Source organism: Sorex araneus, chromosome 3 (assembly GCF_027595985.1).
Source record: "Sorex araneus isolate mSorAra2 chromosome 3, mSorAra2.pri, whole genome shotgun sequence".
Classification (NCBI taxonomy): domain Eukaryota; kingdom Metazoa; phylum Chordata; class Mammalia; order Eulipotyphla; family Soricidae; genus Sorex; species Sorex araneus.
Window position 1 is genome coordinate 160,420,201 of NC_073304.1, and position 25,398 is coordinate 160,445,598.

Consider the following 25,398-nt stretch of genomic DNA (forward strand, 5'->3'; position numbering starts at 1 on the left):
GGGGGAGGGCTTGCGCGGGGCGCCCCGGCGCGCTGTGACAGCGGGGTGCAGCCTCTGTGTCTACCCCCCCGCCCGCCCCGGGAACAATGAGCCCCCAACAAAGGCTTCTCTGCTCTCCCATGCGGGGTGCCTTTCCCTCACTGGGGAAACTGAGTCAGGCAAGAGGGTGGGCCTGGCTCCGGGGGCACAGGCCCCGATTGGGTGCAGCCAGGCCGCCTGGACCAAGACCTGAACCTTCCCTGGCCCTCACCACTACCTGCAGCGGCCAAAGGGCACCCTGGGCGCCCCTGTTTTACTAGAGCGCTCTTGACGTTGGGAAATGCGGTTTCGCTTCCTTACTGAGGCGCCAACACCCAGTACCAGAGGGGAACCCTGGCGGGCCCTCCCCTGCTTCCTGGGCCCTCACATCCCACACATTCCCAGTCAACCTGGCAGCTGCCTGAGCTGAAGGGGGTCAGGCCAGGGGTCACCCTAGGACACTTTGGACGTGGGACACTTTGGATGTGGGGCGGTGGGGACAGGGTGTCAAGGAATGGGACAGCCCTGGAACTCCCTCCCAGGCCCTTTAGCTCTGACCATGAACTCATGTCCAAGGAAGTAAGTGGAGGGCCAGAGTGTGACTAATGTGAGGTGTGAACGGGAGGAACAAAGGCGCAGGGGCTTATCTGTGGAAGACACACAATCCAGGAAGCTTTGTCATGCATGAGCGCCTTGGGGAGCACCTTGGGAAAGTTCTGGCCACTTCCAAGTTCTATGGCCAGTGACCTGCCCCATTCCACATCCCCACCCGCTGCATGGGCCCTGCACTCCGGTGGTGATGCTGCATGACCGGGCTGATGTTTGATGAGATCTTGGCTGTGCATGCCATGCGCCGGTCCAACACTCCGACCGGGGGCTCTGCTGCAGAAAAGACCCAGAGACTGAAGCATTTGACCTGGGCAAGGCAAGAGGAAGAGGCACTCTCTTGTCCTGGCTCCAGCTCTGCAGCCGGAAACCTGGGCCCTCTGACAGCATCGGAATCTGCAATGTGCAAGCCTGTAGCTCTTGCTCTCAACGATGTGATGACTTTCGCTGCTGGCACCTGTTTCCCCCTCTGCTTCCGTCACTTAGGAGTTTTGCTTTAGTTTTCTCAGTAGGGAAGGGTGGGGGGGAAGGAAATAACTGTGCTTACTCAAAGGGCATTTGTTGGTATTCAATCAGGCAGTGGGCACAAATTTGCTCTGAAAGTACAGGTGCAATGGGAGTGGGCATGTCTGTTCTGTTATTATGCAAGCTGGGTCCTTCTCCTGTGCGCTAAGCCTCCCCAGCTTAGCCCGAGCCGGTTACTGGGCGCTCAGAAGCAAACTGCAATTCTGCCTCCTCCCCGGGCCACAACATACAGGATCTTCTCCCGCCAGCGTCTTAAGGACACAGACCGCAGCTTAGATAGCCGGACCAGAACCTATCATCTACAGGGCAGGGGGGAAGTGCTTCTGGTGTCTCTTGAAGTTAAACACTCAGTAACTGAACTTAGTAATTATTTGCTTCTTAGATGAGTCATTTTTTTTTTCCCTCTGGTGCTGGGATTATAACCCTGGATTTTACGGGGATGAGGCATGAGCTATACACTGGGCCACTTGCTCCTTGACTTCTGAGCCATGGAACCTCTCCCAGACCAACTGCACCCACTTTGACCCCTGAGCAGATCGTTGTGAGCGACCGAATGGGTGACACTGTGATGGGGCCAGAAGAGACAGGACAGTGAGAAAAGCACTTGCCTGGCAAGTAGCTGACCTGGGCGGAATCCCTGGCCCACCTATAGCTCCCGAGCACCTCCAGGATTGTGAGCACAGAGCCAGAAAGAGCCTCTGCGTATTGCTGGATGTGTGCCACCCCCCAGAAAATGAAAAAAAAAAATCAGGGGGATGACACTGTTCCTCCAGAGGTGGGACTCACTACCCGAGACTCCCTTCTTCTTTCCTGCAGCCTTCCTAGCCCTGCTTAGCTCTGTTCGGGGGGAGTCGGGGTGCAGAGAGGCTGGCAGCCGGCAGACGGGCAGGTGCTGCACAGCAGGAAGTGTCGCCTGAGGCGCTTCCTGGGCAGGCTGTGGGTGGGGCAGGAGGTGAGAAAGCATTTGACAAATGTGCCTCCTGGGCTTCTGGCTCCTGTCCCTGGCATGTGCCACCTTAGTGTCCCTGCCCGGCAGGGCACAGCGAGATGAGATGCCGTTTGAGGAAGAAATCAACCCAATCCCGCATCTCACGCGCTTTTAAAAATAGCCCTTTCCAGGATGGGATTTCAGCTCCTATTTTTATCAGATTTCTATGGCTGGACCAGGCAGTGGAGCAGTTCCCAGGGTTCTCGATAGCAGGGGACATCCCTGATGTGTGAGAAAGCTGCCCGCAGGCCCGGGCTGAAATGCACTCCAGGAACGCCAAGGCTGGAGGCCGTCCGAGAAGGCCCGAGGGCCGCCCTGGCCTGCTTTGGGGGCCACGATCAATTAACCACGGAGCACTCGCAGCTGGCCTTTCTTCCACGAAGCCTCCCTGTTGCCATGCCGCCCCACCGGTCTCGGGTTTCTTTGGAGCTCCCAATCAGGAAGTTGTTTTTTGTGTCTGGCCCGAATATCTCCAGTTACATCCTTTTCTCAGTCCTTCTCAGAGTTGGAAAATAGCAGCGGACGTTTCCTGAGGGATGACTATGCCCACAAAAATCCCTCGGGGTCAGCACTGGGATGGCCGCTGGTTTCAGAGCTCAGCTGTCACTTGGCCCGCCATCCCACTGGCTTCCTATGGTGCTGGTTCTGTGCTGGGCCCTCGGCTCCCTGCCTCTCCCACAGAGAACAGCCCTGAGAAATGTGCTGGCTGAGGCCAGAGAGATAGTACAGCTATTAGGTTGCTTGCCTTGTGTGTGGTGGGCAGGAGGTGGGGGGGGAGGTTCCCGACCCCAATACCGCCTGGATCCCCCAGCCAGCCAGGAGTGGTCCTTGAGCACAGAGGACCGCTGGGTGTGGCCCACAACCCAAACCAAGGTCCCTTGGCCGTGCCCTGCATTCTCCACCACAGTCCTGAAGGGAAAACTGGCTCGTGCTCCAACCACGCATCACCTCCTGTAGAAATAGCTTCCGGTCCCAAACATGACACCATGTTCCACCCTACAAGTCCCCACAGCTCCCCTGGCTTCTTTCAAGGCACTCGGCAAGCCTGTGATGAGCACCAGAGTTTCTCACTTCCGGTGAGCTCCCAGGCGTCAGCCCCATCTCCAGACCCTTTAGTTCTGGAGACCCTTTTGCTCATGACTTCGGTTTGGGGGTTATATCCAGAGGTGCTGGGGCACTTACTCCTGGCTCAGGATTTGGTGGTGCACATGTGAATCCCCAGGGCCAAACTAGGGGTTAGCAGGATGCAAGACAGCCATCTCACCCCCCCCACTGCATCCCTGGACGGTCTCTCCAGCCCGAATCTCTAGATTGTCTGTAGAAAGGTAGGGTAGGGCATGGGGAAAAGAAATAGTGTGAAAATGAAAAGTAGGGTAATTCAGTAAAAGGGGCGCCTGCCTGCAGGCATGAAGCCAGAGGCGGAGGGCTCAATCCCCAACACCTCCCCACCATGCTGAAGCATCCTCAGCCCCACTGCTATGGTCCCTGGTGTCACCTGCACAACCAGGTGTGAGCCCTGATATCTCATAACAGTGAGGAAGGAAACACTAAAAGAAGAGTTGAGAGAGAGAGAGAGAGAGAGAAAGAAGGTTGAGGCAGAAGCAATAATACAGCAGGTAGGGTTGCTTGCCCGGCATGCAGCTGACACAGGTTCAATCCCCAGCACCACATATGGTCTTCCTCAAGCCCTGAGTGCAGGGCCAAGAGCGTCCCTGAGTACTGGTGGGCGTGACCAAAAAAAAAAGGAAATGTTCAACATCTGTTTATTGAATTAAAACACTTCAAACAGAATTAGGAGTAAAGCACATCCCTGACACATGCAAGGCCCTGGGCTCCATCCAGGCACCACTTGGCCCTAAGCGCCACTAACTGTGGCCCTGAGCACAGCATTCTGTCCTGAACCAAGCTCTGCCATGACACCCTCCTGGCCCCTTTACAAAAAAAAAGGGGGGCATGTTGGAGAGATAGCAGAGCAAGGTAGGATGCTTGCACATGTCAATCCAGGCTCAATCCCTGACACCCCCTACAGTCCCGTGAGTACTGCCAGGAGTAATCCCTGAATTCACAGCCAGGAGTAAGTCCTGAGCAATCACCAGGTGTGGTTCCCAGACCAAGGACAAATAAAACAAAGCTGACTTCATTTATGCTTTTGTTTTGTTTTGTTTTGGGGCCATGCCCAATGACGCTGAGGGGTTACTCCTGGCTCTACTCCTGGTGGTGCTCAGGGGACCCATATGGGATGCTGGGGATTGAACCTGGGTTGACCACGTGCAAGGCAAACGTCCTACCCGCTGTACAGTTGCTCTGGCCCCTAATTCATGCTTATTTTCTAATATAGTAGTTAAAACATGGTGACTTTCCAATTTATCAGGATTTCAAATCATCCACATCACCATAAGGTTAAGAGAATAATTACGGGCTGTTCACTATTTTACTTTGCTAAGAGACATGTATTTCATAGGGGTCACACTTGGTGGGCCAGGAGGTCACTCCATGCAAGGTTCTCAGGGGTCACTCCCAGTGGTGCTCAGGGGACCATTACTGTGCTGGGGACCCAGGCTCCTGCATGCACAGCATGTGTCCTCTGAACCATCTCCTTGACCCTAAGCAAAGATATCTTTTACAACTATAATTGATTGATTATGAACAGTTCCTTGTAAATGGTCTTTTGTACATCGCTGACATTTGGATTAAAGCTTTAATCCTCGGCTTACAAAAGAGCTGGTGGACCTGCGTCAACCTATTTAGAAAACAAATGGACACATTGACATGTTTGCCATACAAAAGTGTTACGAGAAGCTTTTTCCAGTTATTACTTTGTGTGTCATTGTTTCTCCTCTCCGTTTGGGGTGGGGGTGGGGGCCAGTATTCCACCCCTCTCCAGCAGCAGCTCTTTGTGAGATTACTTTCCGGAAGGAATGCCGACTGACACTTATAAAGCACCCAGCAGTTTTGCTCCAGGGGAAAACTTTGAGGCAGAGAGAGAGAGAGAGAGAGAGACAGACAGACAGACAGACAGACAGACAGAGACAGAGACAGAGACAGAGAGACAGAGAGACAGAAACAGAGACAGGCAGAGACAGAGGCAGAGAGGAGCTTTGGCAGAAGGCAGCGATATCCCCGTCCACTTCCTCCTGCAAGCCAGCCAGCAGGGAAAAGACCTGGGGGTTAATGGCCAGTTGGGGCTGGGGTGGGAGGGTGACTGCTGTGTTCACGCCTCCAGCGTGGAGAGCACGGGGCAGTCTTCAGGCTGAGGGCCATTGCTCCTGCCACTGGTCAGTCCTAGAAGGGCTAAGGGCTGTGGGGTTTATTCCGCCTGCTTCTGTCTTGAGGGTAGATCCGGGATTCCTGGGAAACACCCAGGGCGGGACAGACACCTGTTCCAGGCACGGGCCGGACTCCCTAGGGCATGTGCTCCCTGCTTGCTCCCCTCCACGGGGTCACCCCAGCCCATGGCCCACGAGCAGGCAGTGGACCTGGCCCCCAGGGAGACAATGATGGGGCACAGAACTGACCCTCTTCCTCGGTGAAGGCAGACTCGGGGGGTGGGGGAGGCATAAGCCCTTCTCTGTCCCCCAGCACTACAGAGCAGCACAGGAAGTCTCCCCTTCCGACCGCCCTGACCACTCTGCCTCCGGCCCCAGCCCCACACCAGCATTGCTGATGTGACGGTGCAGGGGACAGGAAGGAGTACAGAAGCGAGCCTGTGTATGCAGGGATGGAGGGCAGAGCTGGAGAGGAGGGGGGCTGAGGAGAGTCCCCTCAGGGTCCCCCCTCCGCCTGTCTTCCTGCATGTCCAGCATGAGCACAGCCCCACAGGGCCAGATAAGATTCCGGCCTTGCCCTAAAGTTGGCCTCCTAGGCGGGCAGCCTCTGAGGGGAGGTGCTCCTCACTCCCCGGTTCCCTTGAGACTGTCTTTTATCTGGGGGGTGTTGGGCCATAGCTGGGAGTGCTCTGGACTCACTCCTGGTGGTGCTCAGAGACCATAAGGGGAGTCAGGATTTGAACCCAGGTCTGCCACGTGCAAGGCCAGTGCCCTGCCTGCTGTACTATCACTCGGGTCCCGTCTGTTTTGCCTTTAGATTTTCCTGATCCTGAAAGACAAGCTGGGGTCACCTTTTCGCCTAGCACATGGGACAGCTGTCCCCTGTTCCTCCACTCCTACCACCCCACCCCACCCCACGCTCAAACCCTACAAAACCGTATCTCATGGGGGGTATCTCATGGGGGGGGGGTTTCCTGCCGGAAGCCCGAGGCTGTCTCTGTGCCCACTGAGCACGGTGGGGACCCCCTGAGGCTTAGCTGGCTTGTCCTGGAGGGTCCCTTTCCAGGCAGCGTCCTGTAAGGCGCCTCATTTGCTCCCCAGGCACCTGGCCAGCTGTCCCACTACCCTGGGGTCGGAGCTATGGCCGTTCCTGGCTCATGAGTGCATCGTCAGGGCCAGAGAGGGAGCTCAATGGGCAGAACACAAGCTTGGCAGGCAGCGGTGCCAGGGTCATCTCCAGAACCACGTGCCCCCCCTGAGCAGAGCCGGGAGTGAGCCCAGAGCAGACGCTTACCCCCACCCAATGGGAGAACAAGAGCCCCTCAAAGGCCACTTCAGAGGGAAAAAAACGCAGGGTGGGCAGCAGGGCTGGGCCACCCAGCACTGGACGAAGCAGCAGGTGTGGGGTGGGGATGCTGCTGCCCGGGGTCATGGGGTGACAGTCTGCTCAAGAGAACGGCTTCCTCAGGGCCTGAGGGATAGTACAGCAGGGAGGGCGTTTGCCTTGCACACCGCCAACCCAGGCTCCATTCCCGGCATCCCATATGGTCCCCTGAGCACTGCCAGGAGGCATTTCGGAGTGCAGAGCCAGAGTAACTGCCGAGCATCACCGGGTGTGGCCCCAAAACAAAAAATATAAAATAAATTTTAAAAATTTTTAAGAGGGGCTGGAGCGATAGCACAGTGGGTAGGGTGTTTGCCTTGCACGCGGCTGACCCGGGTTCGATCCCCAGCATCCCATATGGTCCCCCAAGCACCGCCAGGGGTAATTCCTGAGTGCAAAGCCAGGAGCAACCCCTGAGCATTGCTGGGTGTGACCCCCCAAAAAAAAAGCAAAAAAAGAAAAAAAAATTTTTAAAAGAGAGCAGCTTTCGGCCTCCATCCAGCTCCAGCATCGAACCCTGCCTGGTGCATGGGGGGAGCAGACAGGCAACGGGGGAAGGGTCTTGCCCCCCAGACCTCAGGCTGGGGACGCTGCCCTGAGCCACTCTGTGCTCAGTAGAACATGCCCCTTCCTGGGGATACCCCAGCTATGGGGCACCCCGGTGACTAGCCTGCAGTGTGACACACCTGTCATCCATGTGCAACTCAGTGTCTTGTGTGCTGGGGTCCCCCTGCATGAGCTGGTAAGCCTCACACCTCCTGGAGGCCTCTCGGGCCCCTGGGCTTCTCTCGTAACCGGGCCCTGCCTCCAGCCCCCGCTGCGCCCTCGGGTCTCTGGAACGAGCCTCCAACTGCCTTATCCTGGACACCCTGTTTTGTATTTGATCTTCTGGCTGCTCCCAGGGGTGTGTTTTGTCTTTCTGCCCGGAATATCGTTCAAGGCCGGGGACTTACAGAACAAATAACAAGAGGTGAAGGCCACCGGCAGGGCTGCTCACTGGATCCCGGCCCAACCCCTCCCACCTGCAGCTGTCGAGAAGCTCCCTGGGAGGGCTGACACCCGACAGTGAGGAGGGGAACCTCAGAGCTCAGGAGTGACAGGAGCGCCCTCGGAAGTCTGGATGCTGGGGGGGGGGGTACTGTGGGGCCACGCCCAGTGGTGCTCAGTGCCAGGGGTCAACTCCACGACAGACTCCCGTAGAATCACCTCTTGGGCTCCGATTGTTTTTGCTGTTTCGGGATGGGACACGTGGACCTAAAAATCACGGAAAGGGCCCGAGGGTCTCTGGCGCCAGGTGGAAGGGGCAAGGCTGGATCTGGGAAACCTTGGAGGCAGCCCTGGCAGCTCCCCACCACACCCCGAAGCCCTCCTCCTTGTCCAAGACTGACCCAGCCCCCGGCCTGTGTCCCGCCGATGACAGTCCACACCAAACGAGGCCAGTATTTTATTCACGCACGTGGTACGAGTCGGTACAAAATAAGGTTTGTGTTATAAAAAACAAAATAAAACCAAGAACAGCCACTGGGTGCTAACCCCCGCCCTCTCCCCCACACCCCCCCAACTCCCCGTGATCCCCACCGGCTCCAGGGACCGTTCAGCTGCCGCCGTGGGCCTCGTGCAGGAGCCGGAGCAGGGGGTCGTCAGCCCTGAGGGCGAAGGTGAGGGTGCGCTGCTGGTAGTAGGTGGGCTCCTGCTCCAGGTTCTCCACCACCTGAGCCAGAAGGTGGGCGCGCTCCACCACCGTGCCCGGCGCCTCAAAGCCCAGGGCCGTGAAGTGCACGTGCAGGTGGTAGTAGGAGGGCAGGTAGTGCAGGTACACGCGCAGGCGCTCGGCCGGGACCTGGTAGCGCTGCAGGATGGCGTCCTGGGGAGAGGAGGGACACAGCATGACCGGCACGCGGCAGCCAGGGACCCCTCCTTCAGCACCTGCCTGGAAATCTGGTGGACCCCGGCTCCCGAGAGCCCTAGGACTGGGGGTGCATCCTGGAGCCTGCGCCCTGAAGAAACAGTCAAGGGGTGTGGCACCAAGTGGGATTCGGGAATGAGGAGAGTGGATGGGGCTGAGCTAAAGTTGGGTGCAGAGGGGCTGGAGCACAGCAGGTAGGGCTCAATTCCCTGCATCCCATATGGTCCCCCGAGTACCACCAGGAGTAATTCCTGAGTGAAGAGCCAGGAGTAACCCTTGTGCATGGCTCGGTGTGACCAAAAAGAAAAAAAAAACTTTGGGTGCAGGGGAAGGAGGGGTGTGGGCAGTGCTGCCCCTTACAGGAACCACAACGGGATAGTGTGGCCAGTCCACCAGATTCCTGGTGGACAGGGGAGAGCTCACTGCCCATCCTGGGCTGCCTAGTCTGACACGAGCAGACACTGTGTCCCTGAGGAGCTGGGGAAGAGGAGACAGGTTAGGGTGCTCTACCTTTGAGGCGCACCCCAGGACTCGGCAGCAGGTCAGAGAGACCAAGCCCAGGCATCCAGAATCTTCCAGAACAAGCCAAGGTAACTGCTGGGGAAGGCAGGGCAGCGGCTGTCCTGTCCTGGGCAGCTGTGTCCCCAGAAAGACACGCCACAAGGGCCCAGCAGAGAGGTGATGTGGGCAGGGTGGGGAGAGGAGGCTAGCCTCGGTCCTCCCCTACTGGCCCCCTCGGGGGCTCTCTCTGGATTGGCAGGCCCTGGTACAGCCGCAGCATCCTGCTGCATCTCAGGACCCCCACACGGAGTGTGGGTCAGGAAGGCTGTGGGCCCAGGGACACGGGGTCGCTCCCCACCTCGGGTCCAAATGACACAACCTGAGACTCTCCCCATCCCCCTTGGCCCCCCGCCCCTGGGTGAGTATCCCCTTGTTCAGGACGGGCACCACACTGAAGGGGAGGGGAGAGAAGGCCACTGAGGACAGGGCCACGGGGGGCCTGCAGGGGGGAGCGGGGCGGGGAGGAAGGGGACAGAGGAGCAGGACGGGGGGAGACACTAGGGCCCCCTTGCTGTGGTGCCACCTGCATGGGCACCTTGGCTGCGCTCACCTGGCCCTGCTGGAGGATGTTTCTGAGCAGCGGCAGGTGCTCTGGCGTGAGGTCCCGCAGCGACCTGATGCCCCGGCGGTGGCAGATGGCGATCAAGTAGAGGTCATCGAGCTGCAAAGACCCAGGGGGCAGAGTGGAGTGCGCTTCGGGCACCACCTCGGGCCAGGCTGGGGGCCCCACCCTCCACCCGGACACCCCGGGGCGGGGCCCAGTCTGGGGGTCAGGATGACTCCAGGGGAGTGTGAGGCCTCCTGGGGGTTCCACAAAGCGCCGTGGTCGGTCCTTCCCCTCATCCCCCCATGGTCTGTTTCCTCATCCCCCAGTCCCCAGGTCACCAACAGACAACATGAACTTGCGGGAATGACACAGTGCAGGGTGGCAAGTGGACTCTCTTTTATGATTCTTTAATTTTTTTCTGATGACTTTTTTTGTTATTTGTTTATTTGTTATTTTTTTATTTGCTACACCTAGTGATGCTCAGAGTTTACTCCTGGCTCTATGCTCAGGGGTCACTCCTGGCAGGGTCCTGGGCACCACATGGGATACCAGGGATTGAATCCTGATTAGCTGCATGCAAGGCCAGTGCCCGGCCCACTGTACCATCTCTCTAGTCCTTTTTTCTTACAATTGATTTTAAAGTGGTGTTCTCTTCTCTCTAGCTTGGATCTTGTTTTGTTTTGCTTATGTTTGAGGTCATGGCTGGTGCTGCTCAGGGCTTACTCCTGGCGGGGAGGATCAGAGATAGCAAAGGCTCAGAGGCAAGAAAAAAACTGGGCTGGGACTGGAGCAACAGTACAGTGGGGAGGGCGCTTTCCTTGCACATGGCCAACCCAGGCTCAGTCCCGAGCATCCCATACAGTTCCCCGAGTACACCAGGAGTGATCCTGAGTGCAGAGCCAGGAGTAAGCCCTGAGCATCACTGGGTGTGGCCCCAAAACCAAAAATGAAAACGAAAACAAAGGGCGCCTGGTGGGGAGAGTGCGGAGGGGCTGAGAGGGACGGGAGAGGGCAGACACAGGGTCAGGCACAGTGAGGACACCCGGAGTTCTGCTGGACCCCCATCTCCCTGCCAGCCCTCCCGAGAGTACAGTAGGCCCGGCTGAAAGATGACCATGAAGCAAAGCGCCAAAGGCAACCATACTCTGCACCGGAAAGCAAAGGACCTCATCCTCTGGCCCCTCGCCCTGTGTCCCTGAGCCCGGCCTGGCTGACCCCATTCACCTAGGCGCCGAGGAGTGGGGGTGGGAGAGGGTGCGGGAGGGGCTGGACCGCAGCATGGAGAGAATCCAGCAGCACCCAGTCCTACAGTCTGCTGCTCTGTTGTTCTTCCAGATCATCTGGGGGCCACGTTTCCCCCAACCAGCCCCCCTGAGGCCCTGATCTGAACCCCACCCCGAGAAGGACACTTCCCATCTGGCTGCCTGACGCCCAGCTGGGTCCTGGTGCTTTTGCGCCTCGGCTGCTCCTGCCACAGCTGCAGGCATCTGGGCTCTGTGGCTCTGACCGGCTGCAGATGAGTCGGGGGCTCAGGACAAGAAGAAGATGACCGAGCTGGGCCCCCCGTTTCCCCCACGAGCCCCGTGAGGTGGCTCAGGCCAGGCACGTTGACCCTTGGTTCTGGGAAGGCAGCAGAAAAGCCAGGGCCTGACCCGGGAGGGTGGGGAGGGGTGTGCCTCGGGGCCCGCCGGCTGCTGGGTGCGTCATTGTCACTCCCAGTAAACAGTGGCACTTATCTAGGCTCCTGGGCACTGCATGAAATGACACCTCTGCTTGGCAAGGGTCGAAGGCTGGCGCCCGGCATGAGCACATGGGCTGGGCACAGGGCGGCAGGAGTCCAGGGCCTGAACCACCTCCTGACCCAGAAACCCTCTGTGCTGGCAGGTTTTCTGCAGACAGACCAAGGGTGCCTCTCTGCCCCCAAGGCTGAGAGATGATGGGAAACAGTAGCGGGGGTCTCCAATGGGCACCCGGCAGAAGACTCCACTGCCTTTTGCCAGGAGGTCAGAGACCTCAAAGTGACAGCTGCTCCCTGGCCAGCAGCAAGGAGGGGCGGAATGACGAGCCAGAGTTCCTGGGAGGTGACTAAGGGGGAGTGAATGTCTGATGCCCCCCATATGTGCGGATGCGTGTGTATTAACAAGACCAATAGCCAGAAGCTCCGAGAGCAGCTACATGCAGGGCAGAAACCCCGTGTCCCACCCCGCTGCACTGTGCTGGGGGTCCCCAGTGCCTTGAGCAAACAGCAAACAGCCAAGTGCCCGGTCCCAGGGAGCCCCATCATAAAAGCATCTGTGAGCACCAGCGCTGTGCATTGAGCCCCTCCGGGAGACAGCCCAGGGTGAGAGAACAGGCCCAGGTGCAATCACCCCACACGCTGTGGGTGTGGCCCTGGAGTGGTCCCTGGGCCCCTTGAGCCCTGCCTGGGAGGCTCCCTGCTCTACCACACAAAATAGTGTGCAACAGTGGAATACTGTGACAGTGAGCAAGTACCACGGCCAGACAGGCTGTTGGCGGCAGTGCCGTGGCGGGAAGGCACGGGGAGGCAGAAACAGCAGGACCGTTCCACGGGAAGAGGACATGAGTGTGACCCAGGGCTGAGGGGGCTGGCAGGGGCGCCCACGGGGCGACCCAGGCTCTGAACCTAGCAGTTCTGGTTCCCAGGACACTGCCAGGGGTGGCCCCCCAATAAAAGCCAACCAGAGCCAGCCCCAGGACTGAGCATGGTGGGAGGCAGAGTCTGGCTGGCGCTGAGCTCTACACCAAGAACCTGTGGACGGATGAACAAATGGACGGACAGACGGACCGACTGTCTCTTTCATCCGGGGCCAGGCACTGGGGGTGATGAGGGAGAATAAAGCTGCACTTCTGGGACAAGGACAGTTGGGGGCAGGGGGCTCCAGGGAGGCAGGGAAGGCACCTCCAAACCAGGGCCTGGTACCCCGTCCTGACCCTCCCTGGTGAGGGCTGCCCGGTGCAGCCAGCCTGGCCTCTCTGTCTCAGACTGCTTCGGACAGCTTGGAAACACTCAGCGAGGGTGGCGGAGGGACAGTACAGCAGGGAGGGCGTTTGCCTTGCACGCAGAAGACCTGGACTTGATCCCCGGCATCCCATATGGTCCCCTGAGCAACACCAGGAGAAACTCCTGAGTGCAGAGCCAGGAGTAACCTGAGCACTGCCGGATGTGACCCAAACAAACAAACAAACAAACAAACACAATCAGCAGCTGGGGTGCTGTCCCCCCGCCACGTGGCAGCCTGGGGGAGCCTGGCAGGACTCGTGGGGTCCCAGGGTGCATTGCCCAGTCCTATGGCCATGAGGCAGTGACCATCTGGGCCCAGCTCAGGTCAGCAGGCAGGAAGGAGAGGCCTGTTCTCTGAGGTCTGGTGGGAGGTGCGTCTTCAAGCAGGCCTGCCCAGGGGCAGGCGGTAGGGTGGGTTTGGAGCAGAGCCCCCCAATCCCTCCAGAGCAATCCACAGTCTTGAGGGGGAGTTCCCTGCTTCAGCCTCACAACCACACTGGAGAGAAGAAAAGTGTCTAGCACAGAGGCAAGCTGGGGCGTGGAGGTGGGCGTGGAGGGCGGGGAAACTGGGGACACTGGTGGTGGGAAATTGGAACATTGTATGATAGAAACAAATCATGAACAGCTTTGTGATTCCACATCTAACAGTGATTCAATTGAAAAAAAAAAATCACATCAGCGTCGGCACCTTCTTCTTTGTTTTTTTGTTGTTTCTGGGTCATACCCAGCAGTGCTCACATACTCCTGGCTCTACACTCGGGGGTCACTCCTGGAGGGCTCGGGGGTGCAGGGATCAAAGCTGGGTTGGCTGCGTGCCAAGGTGCTGACCTTCTGAAAATGCCCAACTCCCAGCTGTCCCCCACCCCATCTCCCCGGCCTGCCCTGGCGGCTGTCAGCGGTCCTTCTCTCACGTCTGTGTCCCTGAGTCAAACTGTCCCTTTGCTGCAGTCCCCCAGAGCCTCATTCTGGTGGGGAAAGACCCTCATTGGGGGGTGCGGGCAGGCCCAGAAACCCCTTTCCAAACCAAGCAAGTGTCGGGGCAGCTCTGCTGCAGTTGCCCACAGGCCCCCAGGTCACACCAGAGACAGGCATGTCCATGTAGTTCCCGGTCTCCTCCTTGCCCCATTCTGAGCATCTGTCACCAGGTGGGGAACACAGAACTGGGGGCTGGGGTGGGCCATGGCGCTGTACCCCAGGCTTGGGTGACTCAATCGTATCTGGGGGCCATGGAGTATCCACTGAGGGAGGGGTCCCAGAGAACTGAGGGCCAGTGAGAGCGTGACGGCCTGGCGTGGGCATGGGGAGAGTGACCACCTGAGCACCTCTCCAGGGTTTGCGGGGACCTCCGGTCTCCACGGGGTAGGCCTCCATAGGGACCTGCAACTGTGGGGGCAGGGAGATAGCCAAGAGCCCCCAGGCCACAGGAGCTGGGAAGATGGGGTGCACCTAACTGGTGAGGGTTTGCAGCCCCAGAGGGGCACCAGAAAGGGCCGAGCCCTGGGTCTAAGGGGCCCAAGTGCGATTCTGATCTGCCTGGGGAGGGCCCCCCAGGCCGGCAGCCCCCGTCACGGCCCTGTACCTGCTGCTGGTTCCACTTGAGGTCGGGGATGAGGACGAAGCCGTCTACAGGGTCCGGGTTCTCAAAGATAATGCGGTCGGCCTCCGCCTTCTTGTCCAGGATGTTGTACACCCACTGCAAGGAAAGGGGACGAGTCACAACACCATTGGGGCAGCTCTGTCCACAGGCCACCCGGGACAGCTCTGTCCACTGGCCACCCGGGGCAGCTCTGTCCCACAGGCCACCCGGGAAAGTTCTGTCTCACAGGCCACTCAGGGCAGCTCGCTCTATCGCACTGGTCACTCGGGGCAGCTCTGTCCACTGGCCACCCGGGCAGCTCTATCCCACAAGCCACTCGTGGCAGTTCTGTCCTGTTGGCCACTTGGGGCAGGCTTAGATGTCCCCCAGGCCACCCGGAACAGTTCTGTCCACAGGCTACCCGGGGCAGCTCTGTCCTGCCGGCCACTCAGGGTAGAGCCTCCCGTCCCTCTGTCAGCACTCAGGGTGCTGCCTCGCAGGCCCTTTCTCACGCTCCCCAGGGCGGGCTGAGGTCTGCGGCGTCCACGTGAGGGCTCCCGCCTGCTGGGGTTCTGCCCTGGGATCACACGTCTCTGCCAACACAGCCAGAGCGGGACACAGCACATGACGGCTGAGGCGCCAGGCGTCTCTCCTGGACCCCGTTTCCGGCCCTCGCTCCATCCCGGGGTCAGCTGCGCTGGGGGCCACGTGTCTCCCAAGGCCATATCCCATCACCACGGGGGCCCAGGGGCCTTTCTGAAGCAGCCGGCCCCTTCCCGCCGGGGTCAAAGCCGCGGGGCCTCTGCAAACGCAGCTTCCTCCAAGGTCAGGAGCTCTTGGCCATGAATCAGAGTGAGCCAGAGAGGAGGGTGAGGGGGCCGAGGCCCAGCTCCAGCCAGCCTGAGCGCAGCCAAGGTCAAGGGCACCAAGCCAAGGCCTAGTGCCCCTGGCGTGGGGGGTGGGGGGAGGGAGGGAGGCCCCTGCCAGGGAGTGACTGGGCTTGCCACAGCCCTGCTTGGGCCACAGGGCGGTCACAGCGCGGGTCCCCACTAGAAGATGGGTGTTCCAGCAAGAGCCTGGCTGGCCCCCTCCCGGGGGTCGATCTTGGGCTGCTGGGGAGAGGCCCCATCGCACTTCCTTCCCTCCTGGGAATCTCTCCAGGAGTCTGGCCAGGACCTGACCTGTAGCACCCCAAGCCGGGGGTGTGTGCTGGGGGTGGGGAACGCTTCTCTGTGGGGGGCCGGGCCAGGCCTGCACCCACAGATGAGACTGCGCGGAGTGTGGGAGCAGCGCAAGCCGGGGCCTGTCCCCACCCAGCCCCCGGCGGGTCTTGGGGCAGCCTCGGGAGCTGGGCAGCTACACGGGAAGGTGACGGGGAGGAGCGCCCGGGCGAGCCCAGCACAGATGGAGTGCTGCTGGGGAACCCCAACTCGAGTGAGGCCCCCAACGCTCCTGGGGGCAGAGAGGGACAGGGACGCGGTGCGGACTCTGGGGTGGACGGCCGAGTCCCCTGGGTCCCCACTGCTTGGAGTCCATCTCAGCTCTGCCCACCATGACCCCATGCGGAGGGGGGCTGTGGGGACCCCCACACGGCAGGGAAAGAAATGAACCCAGTTCACTCCATTCCAGCCCTGATTCCAGCCCTGATTCCAGGCTCAAGGCCACATAGGAGAGGGGTCAGAGCCCCCCACCCCAAGACGTGGACAGAAGCCCAGCGAGGGGTTGGGGAGGATTCCCACCAGGGGCTGGTGACAGGGAGGCCTGCCTGCCCTTGGCCATCACCCCCCTTACACCAGATGGTTCCCTGGTCTCTGGATAACACTGTCCAGACCCGGAAACAGGCTCCGGGGGGAAGGTCACGACCACCCTCTGGGGAGCTGGTTTGGTGACTCACACGGGCCTTCTCGGGGGATGGTCTCCGCGCTCTGAGCTGGCTACCCTGCGCCCTGTGGCGGGGGCTCAGGGCATGGAGTGGGTCAGACGGGCCTGACCGTGTCTCCAAAGGGCTGCCGTGGGGACTGAGAAAGAGCGCTGTGGCCAGAGCTCGGAGCACCCTCTGCAGGCCCGGGAGGGCCTGGCGGGACTTGGGGCTCCATGTCCCCGAGGCTGAGCCCCATGGACAGGCAGCTGGGCAGCAGCACGAGGAGGACCCTGGGACCCCCAGTCTAGGAAGACGGGGACCAACACCCCTTCCTTGGGGAAGACACAGGAGTGAGTGGAGGATGGGGGCGGGGGCCGGGCCACCTGGGGGGGGGGATTATGCGCAACACTCACAGGGGCCCCACCCCAGTCAGGCAAGGAAATACAGGCTTCAAGGGGCGGGGTGCGAACTCGGGAGATGGAGCCAGCCAGGAGCCGCCTCATCCATCCTGGTTAGCTCTGAGTGGCCACCTGGGGCCGTTGCGGGCAGAGGCGCTGCTGGGCATGGGCCCAGGCTGACGGGAAGTCAGGCTCACGGCCACACGGCCACCACTCGGCCGACAGATGCCACAGACGAGCACGTGGAGCTGCCCTAGAGGACAGGACTCCAGCCCGAGCAGTGAGGGACACCTGAGGGAGGCTGACCACTCGACCCACGGCTGCAGGTGGAGAGAGTCAGTCTGGGTGTCAGGAATGGCCCTGATGCACACAGTCCCCCAACCCAGCAGGACACGAGCACCCTAAGGCAGACGGCGCGAACTCCTGGGACAGGCCAACGGCTCCGCGTGTCCCCAGCGAGCCTCAGGGCCTGCTCGAGACCAGGGCCGCTGTCTGGGGCCTCCTCAGAGACTTAACAGCCGCCGTCTGGGGCCTCCTCAGTGACTCAACAGCCGCCTCACCCCAGGATGCTCCATGCTCTAGTGTCCGGGCATGTGAAGGGGTGACCTGAGCATCTGTGAGTGTGTGCGTGTGTGTGTGTGCGTGTGTGTGTGTGTGTGCAGGAGGGTTGTGTGTCTGTGATGCTTGCATGGGAGAGGCTGTGTGCGCACATATGCGCATACAAGTCTGTACCAGGTGTGAGTGCGCAGAGGGCTGCCTGTGTGTGTGTACAGGTGTGGGTCTGAGAGGCGTGTGTGTCCATGAGTCTGTGAGACACGTGTATCCGACACTGGGGACAGAGTCCTGCCCCAGGAGGTGGGCTCTGGGAGGCGGGAAGCCCCACATGCACTGCGGGAGGCATGCCAGTGAGAGAGACACTGGGCCCGAGGCCGAGCTCAGGCTGGTCCACGGACGCGTCACCTGGATGCTAAGGGTCTGGGTCTCCAGGTGTGGCAAGGTGACGTTTCTGTAGTCAGCCCCTGTCTCGCGGACTAGCCGGAGGTCCTGGCGCTGGTACTTCTGGAGGTGCTTCTCGGTGGCCGGGTAAACCACGGTCGTCTTGACATCTGCAAGGACAGTGCGAGGCTGAGGCTGTCATCCGGGGCCCTGCGGGTCCCATCCTGCCACCGTGCCTGCCCGAATGCAGGGTGCAGGACCACAGGTATGTCCACTGCCACCTGCTCCCCATTCCTGGGCACCTCCTGCAAGAATCTGGCAGACAGGAGGCTGCATCAGGCGGCTGGACCCTTGCTCCCCTCCCCAGGGTCCTGCCCGAGCTCCTCCTCAGGGAGGGGCTGAGGGGTCGCAGAGCCTGCTCCCAGACGCTGAGCAGCTCCTTGCTGGACTCAGAGTGCAGAGTCTGGGTTAAACCCAAATGGCCCCCCGGGGCTGAGGATGCAGCCACTCCTGCTCAACCCCAGGCGGGACCCTGACCCTGGCCTCATGCTTTGACCCCCCTGTGCCCGACTTCCCCCGCTGTCAGCTGACGATCATCACACCCCCGGAGCCGGGCAAGTTCCAGCCTGCAGAGGCCAAACAATGTCTCCTTCAGAGGAGACACTACGTCAGGCCCGACGGCTCAGACCCGAGTCTCTCCCACGTGCCACCCCCGTGCTCGCTCACTCATCCTGGCATGGGCGCTGTCCTGAGCAGGGCCCGCGGCGCTGCAGGCATCACGGGGCACACACTGTCCCTCACGTGTCCACAGACCCTGCCCCAGCTCCCCGCAAAGCGGGTGGCCCCGCCTAAGAGCCGCTCCTGTTCTCGGCAAGTGCCCCAGGGCCATCCTTCTCACTCACTGCCCGGCCGGCAGCTGCTGCTGGACCAGGGTTGATCCCGAGCTGTCTAGGGTGGGGACCCCGGGACGGTGCAATGCTCCAGCTCCACCTGGAGTGGGGACCACCAGGGACACACCCAGAGGGACCGAGAGCCACTGGGGTCACAAGGCACACCCTCCCCTGGACACTGGAGCCAGCAGCAAAGCAGGCCGCTGTGAGTGCAGCCGGGAACTCTCACCCCACCTCCCAAGGCCCAGCTCAGAGGCAGCAAACTGAGGGCACGAGTGTGCTCTGGGCAGGCTCCCGGGGGCTCAGGACGTCGGTGGGAAAGGGGCGTCTGCCCACCCCAGCCACACCGCCTCGGGTCCCATCAGTCTCCCAACAGCCCAGTGTGGTTGGGCAGAAGTGGGGTCTGGACTTCTGGGTGGGACAGAGGCCCCAGCCCACGGGCTCAGGCACGGGTGCAGAGCACGGCAGGCAGGGCTCCCCGGTCGCCCAGCCCCGTGAAGGTGCTGGTAAACCCGCCTCCGAGTTCGAGCATCACATTTCTCCCTCCCGGGGCCTCTGGAGGCCTCACTGGGGGACGTGGGTGCCGAGTCTGGCCTTTCCCGCCACTTGGATAGCTCAGGTCACAGGTCAGAGGTCGGAGGTGAAACACCTCAAGAGGCAGGAGATGGTTCAGACACATCCAGAGAACGCTGTGGCACTGAAGGCAGCTGGGCGGGGCAGGACTGAGACTCGGATTTGGGTTCGCAGCCTGCTCCCCAGGGGCTGTGCAAGCTGGGGTGGCAGTGGGGGAAGCACTTTGAAGACGCCCCTCTGGGGACACAGGCTGGCTCGGCAGCACAGCACTTGCCGTGCCTGAGTGAGAGCCTGGATTCAATCTCCAGCTTCCCCGCCCCCCCGCAAGATAAATAAATAAAAATAATAAAAAGCCCACATGTGCACACATACGCGTACATGCAGAACTGAGCTCTACGCACACATCTATGCAACACTGAGGTTGTGTGCATGAACACCCAGCTCCTGCATGCAGCGGTGCCTGCTATGTCCATGCACACAACACTGCAGACCTTGCACGCATGCATGCAGCACGCAGACCTTGCACGCATGCATGCAGACCTTGCACGCATGCACACAGACCTTGCACGCATGCACACAGACCTTGCACGCATGCACACAGACCTTGCACGCATGCATGCAGACCTTGCACGCATGCATGCAGACCTTGCACGATGCACGCAGACCTTGCACGCATGTACGCAGCACGCAGACCTTCCTTGCATGCATGCACGCAGTGCTGAGCTCACACACCGGCCTACTGTGCTGTTCCACTGGTACTCGCTAGTCTGGCTGGCAGTGGGAGACTGAGTGATGGTGTTCCCTGGCCAGGATGGGGGCCCCAGCAGGGGCGGCACCCTAAAGCTGGTGGCCTGGGAGACAGGGCGCCAGGCTCTCAGCACGTGACTCTCACAATTGCACATCTGAAAGCAGAGGCTGTGAGGATGGTCCCACCTGCCCAGATGTCCGAGCTGGCCTGGGTGCCAGGGATGTGGGCCCCTCCTGGGCCAGCCCCACAGCCTTCCCCTGAGCACTGGGGGAGAGAGACACGGATTCCCATCCTACCTCCAGTCTGGTTAGTGGCAACCCCATCACTCCCCAGGGGGCCCGGCCATGCTGGCGTCCGCACCAGGCTGCATCTCCTAAGGAGCTACTAACGGTCTGCACCCTGGGGTCCCTGGAGGCCCGCTGCACTCGTGGGACATTCCACTGACACCCAGTGCCCGGCAGCCCACTGTGAGCTGGGGGCAGCCTCCCACCGAGCCACGCTGCTCCCTCCTCCTCAGGCTCCTCTCTGGGGCATCCTGGGCCACAGAAAGCCCCGCTCCTCTCTGACCCTGCCACAGTTCCTTGGGAGTTTCCCTTTGTGCTTTCCGAGGAACCATTTCGCCCTCTGCACCTGGGCTAGCACTGAAAAAGTACCGATACGGGATCTGGCTCTGCAGGCTTTCGACCAGGAAGAACAGTCACTGCTGACCCAAAGAGAGGGGGACAGAAATGATAAGTCAATATACTCCCCCATGGGCCCGAGTACACACAAGCAACGAGACGAGGCGGAAATGCACAGGAATTTGGTCAAGAGTCAGTGCCCAACCCTTGGCGTGAAAATATGCCAGGGAATTGGACAGCCAAGCACAGCCTCAAAAATACTTCCTGGAGACTGCCCGCGAGCACGGAGGGAGATCGTGACAGCCTGGTGAGAACGCGGCTCTCTGAGCAGGACAAACTGACATGGCAGCCTCCGGAGGGAGGGGCCTGGAATTCCGGCCCAGACGATGAAGCAATAGCACAAACCCCTCCAGGAACGTTCTGTGAAACAAGAGGCTCTGTGGAAGCTTGCCACGAGTGTGTGGGGCGCGGACGGCAGTTAGGACAGAGGAGGGGCCACGGTGACAATGAGAGTCGGAAATGAACACACCGGACAGGAAGTGAAGGGTAACCTGTCAGTATCTGTATCGTTAACCATAATACCTGAAAGGAGAGAGAGAGAGAGAGAGAGGGAGGGAGGGAGGGAGAGAGAGAGAGAGAGAGAGAGAGAGAGAGGGAGGGAGGGAGAGAAAGAAAGAGGGGAGAGGAAGAGAGGGAGGGAGAGGGGGGAGAGAGGGAGGGAGGGAGGGAGGAAGAGAAGGAGGGAGAGGGAGAGAGGCAGGGAGGGAGGGAGAGAAAGAAAGAGGGGAGAGGAAGAGAGGGAGGGAGAGAAAGAAAGAGGGGAGAGGAAGAGAGGGAGGGAGAGGGGGAGAGAGAGGGAGGGAGAGAGAAAGGGAGGGAGGGAGGGAGGGAGAGAAGGAGGGAGAGGGAGAGAGGCAGGGAGAGAGGGAGGGAGGGAGAGAAGGAGGGAGAGGGAGAGAGGGAGGGAGGGAGGGAGAGAAAGAAAGAGGGGAGAGGAAGAGAGGGAGGGAGAGGGGGGAGAGAGAGGGAGGGAGAGAGAAAGGATGGGAAAGAGGGAGGGAGAGAAAGAGAGAGGGAGGGCAAGTGCCTGCCATAGAGTCGTGAGGGGGTGGGGGGGACAGAAGAAACTGGGGACACTGGGGGTGGGAAATGAACACTGGTGAAGGGGCGGGTGTCGGAACACGGTATGACTGAAACCCAGTCATGAACAACTTTGTAACTGTGTATCTCACAGTGACTCAATTAAAAAATCAATTAATTAGGATATTAAAAACAAAACCCAAATGAACAAGAGCCTTTGTGAGGCAGAAGAGACAAGGCTGACTCAAGGGCCGTGGGGTTCGGGGCCGGGGCAGATGCGTCGGGGCAGACAAGTCCTGCCCCAGGAGGAGTCGGGCAGCTCTGTGGGATGAGAAACAGCGTCCCGGGCTCCTTAACCGTTTTCGGGACTCACAGGCCACGTGCTTAGCGGTGGAGCGTCAGCCTGCGATGTGCTCTTCGTGAGCGGTGTCGACACCATGTAAGTGTGTGCAGAGGGCCTGGCCCGGGCTGCAGCGGCAAAGTTACGGGCAGAGCTTGGCCACGCCGCTCGTAAGGCTGGATGGTTTCCAAAATAAAGCTTGGTAACATTTGGTGTTTGGGGATTTTTTTGGGGGGGGGAGGTGGGCACACCCAGCGATGCTCAGTGGCTACTCTTGGCTCTGTGCTCAGGAGTCACAGCCGGCAGTGCTTAGGGGACGCCATGGGATGCTGGGATCGAACCTGGGTCAACCGCATGCAAGGCAAATACCCTCCCTGCTATGGTTCTATCAGTTTGTTTGCTTGTTTTAAATAAATGTTATTGATTCACGGCGAACTCTCCGTGGCAACTGCTAGCAGCTGTTAGGCGCTGACCTGAGGGGCCCTCCGCCTTCACCCACTCCTCCCACTTCCTTCCCCCACCCCTTCCCTCCTCTCCTCCTCCCCCTCATCCGCCCTCTCCTCCCCTTCTTCCTCCCCCTCCCTCCCGGCTCCATCCATCTTTTCTCCTTCATTCACTTGCCCTCATCCATGGCTTCATACCTTACCTGTTCAATCATCCCTTCCCACTTCACTGTGTCAGGCTGGACTGCTTCCAAAATAAACTCTAATGACATTTGGTGTTTTGAGGTATTTTTTTTGGGGGGTGGGGGAAAGAAGGGGGTGAAGGGGAGGGCGGGTGAGGGGCTGTACAGCCCCCATCACATGTCCACCCGGACCCCTCGGGCAGAGGATGCTTGCGCCCTCCTCTGCTGTCCTTTTCAGCCAACGCCCATTAAAGGTGACTTCAGAGTCCCCCCCCCCACCGAAGGGATGGTGCCTGGCACCACCAGCCAGCTGGCTCCATGCACGGTGCCGCAAACTCCCCCGCACCTCCGGTTGGGATCCTTACAAAGGAGCTTGAAACAACGCCCCAGTCTGTCCTGCGGAAGGCACTTCCTGGGGCACTGCACAAAGCCTCTCTCACACCGTTCCTCGCGTGCGCTCTAACTGCAGGTGTGCCCGGTCTGCTCAGGGGTCCACGGAGCTTCCTGCAGCTTTCTGCTCCCCCCCAGGCCCCCTAGCCACACCATTACAAAAGTGGAGCCAGAGGGGCTGGAGCGATAGCACAGCGGGTAGGGTGTTTGTCTTGCACTCGGCTGACCTAGGTTTGATTCCCAGCATCTCACATGGTCCCCCGAGCACCGCCAGGAGTTATTCCTGAGTGCAGAGCCAGGAGTTAACCCCTGAGCATTGCCAGGTGTGACCCAAAAAGCAAAAACAAAAAAAAAAACAAATGTGGGGCCAGCGAGACACATCGCGGAGGGCGCCTGCCTTGCATGTGGCCAACCAGGGTTCGGTCCCCGGCATCCCATATCGTCTCCCGAGCACCACCAGGAGTGACTCCTGAGTGCAGAGCATGGCAGATGGCAGAGGGTGCCCCCTCCCCCCCACAACCTCAGAATGTGGCAATTGTCTCGGCATCTTGTCCCTCCTCGCTGCCCGTGTTCTGCTGCTGTTCTTGGTGAGTCCATCACAGCAAAGCACGGCTGGGCCTAGTGCCCTTGAGTGCACTGGGGGCACCCTCCGCTCCTCTAATCCCCCCTCCAGCAACTCTGGGGCGGTCAGCTCGATGCGGCCATTTCCATGGAGACATAAATGCCGGGAGAGCACGCTAAGGCTCATTTTTCTTTGGGGCACACAGAGTCAGCAATGACTGTATTGGCTTAATTTTCTTATAAACGCTTCATTAATTCACGGCCACGTTACTTTCCTGTTTGCATAAATCTGCCTCACCACCCCCAATACACACTGTCTTTTTGGTGCTTAGGCAACACTCTGCAGTGTGTAGGGACTACTCCTGGCTCTGTGCTCAGGGGTCGCTCCTGACAGTGCTCGGGGGACCATGTGGTGCTGGGTTTGAACCCAGGACTCCTCTATGCAAAGTTCATGCCCCAATCCTCTGAGCTGTCTTATGGTTCTACAATAGCCTAGAACCCATGTCACTGGTGTTGGACACTCTCTCCCTGTCCCCATGTGGGTGACCGAGGGCAGGGGCTGGCTCACTGGGTGAGTCCGTGCTATCTTGGGGGTCAAGTTCTTTAGTCTTAGACATTGGAACTGCTTCTCTGGTTCTTTTCCTCCGCTTCCTCTGCCCCGTTGGGGGTGGCGGGCAGGAAGACAGTCTGCACCAGTCACTTCTCGGGGTCACCCCGTTCACTGCTCACGCCTTCTCCTGGTTCTGTCTCCCTGACTTTTTTCCATCTCCTCTCAGTTGCTGCAGGCCAGCTGACCTACCCATTTGCTGCCCACCCTGGCATCCTTGCCCAGTGGGAGCAGGAGTTAGCTGTGAGTGTCGAGCCTCACTGGGCACCTCACGGTCTGCAGACAGGAACCTGCCGTGTCAGTGGCACAAGGTACACAGGAAAGCAGTCCCGAAGGCCAGGGCAGCCCTGAGACGTGCAGGACTCGGCTCTGGGGCCCCTGGACAGACTTACGATCTTTCTAAGTTTCGTCTTTAAAAAGAGAAAAGTATTTTCTAAACCAAATACAGATGACTTACACAAATAATATATCAAAGGGCCGAGGGCATACATAGCTCAGCGGGCGGGACACAGGCTCTGCTTACAGGGAGCCCAGGCTAGACCTCAGCACTGAGCGCTGCCCCACCCAAACAGCCCTAAGCACTGGGCTAGGAGCTAGGAGCTAAGCACTAAGCACTAAGACCCTGAGCACTGCTGGGTATGGCCTCAAATACACCCCCAAAAAGGAGAGCCAAAGAGATGAAGGCCTTTGGCCAGGCCACAGGTGTGTCAGTGGCGCAGGGCTCCTCTGAGCAACTGTCTTTCCGGGCCACGATGCCACGAATCACAGGACCATAATACCATGATTCCCTGACACCATGGGACCACGATGCCACAGGACCATGATGCCAAGGGACCATGATGCCACAGGACCATGAAGCCACGGACCATGATGCCACAGGGCCACGATGCCACGGGACCATGAAGCCACAGGACCATGAAGCCAAGGGACCATGATGCCACAGACCATGATACCACAGGGCCATGATGCCACAGACCATGATACCATGATTCTATGGCATCACAGGACCACGAACCCACGGGCCTTCCTCTCTGCTTTTCCTCAGAGGCCTGCACCACAGCCACTCTCTGCCACAAGCAGCTCCTCACCGGGAGAAACAGGAGAGCTGCCCCGCCCCGGCAGCAGTTGCCAGCAGGACCACAGGGCGGGCGAGGTGCATGGGGGTGGGGGGCGTTGGGGCTGCAGGCTGGGTGCTGGGAGGAGGTGGGGCACGAAGATGTACCTGAAGCAGAGGCCACCTTCTTGGCCCTGGGCGGGGGCACTGCAGCCAGGCCCCCTGCCCCTGCTCACTGCAGACAAGGGCGGTCCACATCCCCCACTCCCCAGGGTGTGGACAGAGGGGCAAGGAGACAGCAGGTCCCAGTTGCGGC

General features: G+C 59.9%; 1 protein-coding gene across 1 annotated transcript in view; it reads right to left on the bottom strand.

Moving 5' to 3' along the window:
• Nucleotides 1-8,346: 8,346 nt before the first annotated feature.
• DCPS (decapping enzyme, scavenger) overlaps nt 8,347-25,398 on the bottom strand; it is a 34,888-nt gene continuing 17,836 nt past the window's right edge. Inside the window, exons 3-6 of the mRNA XM_004614153.2 lie at nt 17,619-17,764; nt 14,403-14,516; nt 9,805-9,915; nt 8,347-8,651 (exon numbers count right to left, since the gene is read on the bottom strand). Of these exons, the coding sequence (XP_004614210.2) occupies nt 8,382-8,651; nt 9,805-9,915; nt 14,403-14,516; nt 17,619-17,764 (641 nt within the window). The 3' untranslated portion in view covers nt 8,347-8,381. The remainder of the gene's footprint in view (nt 8,652-9,804; nt 9,916-14,402; nt 14,517-17,618; nt 17,765-25,398) is intronic.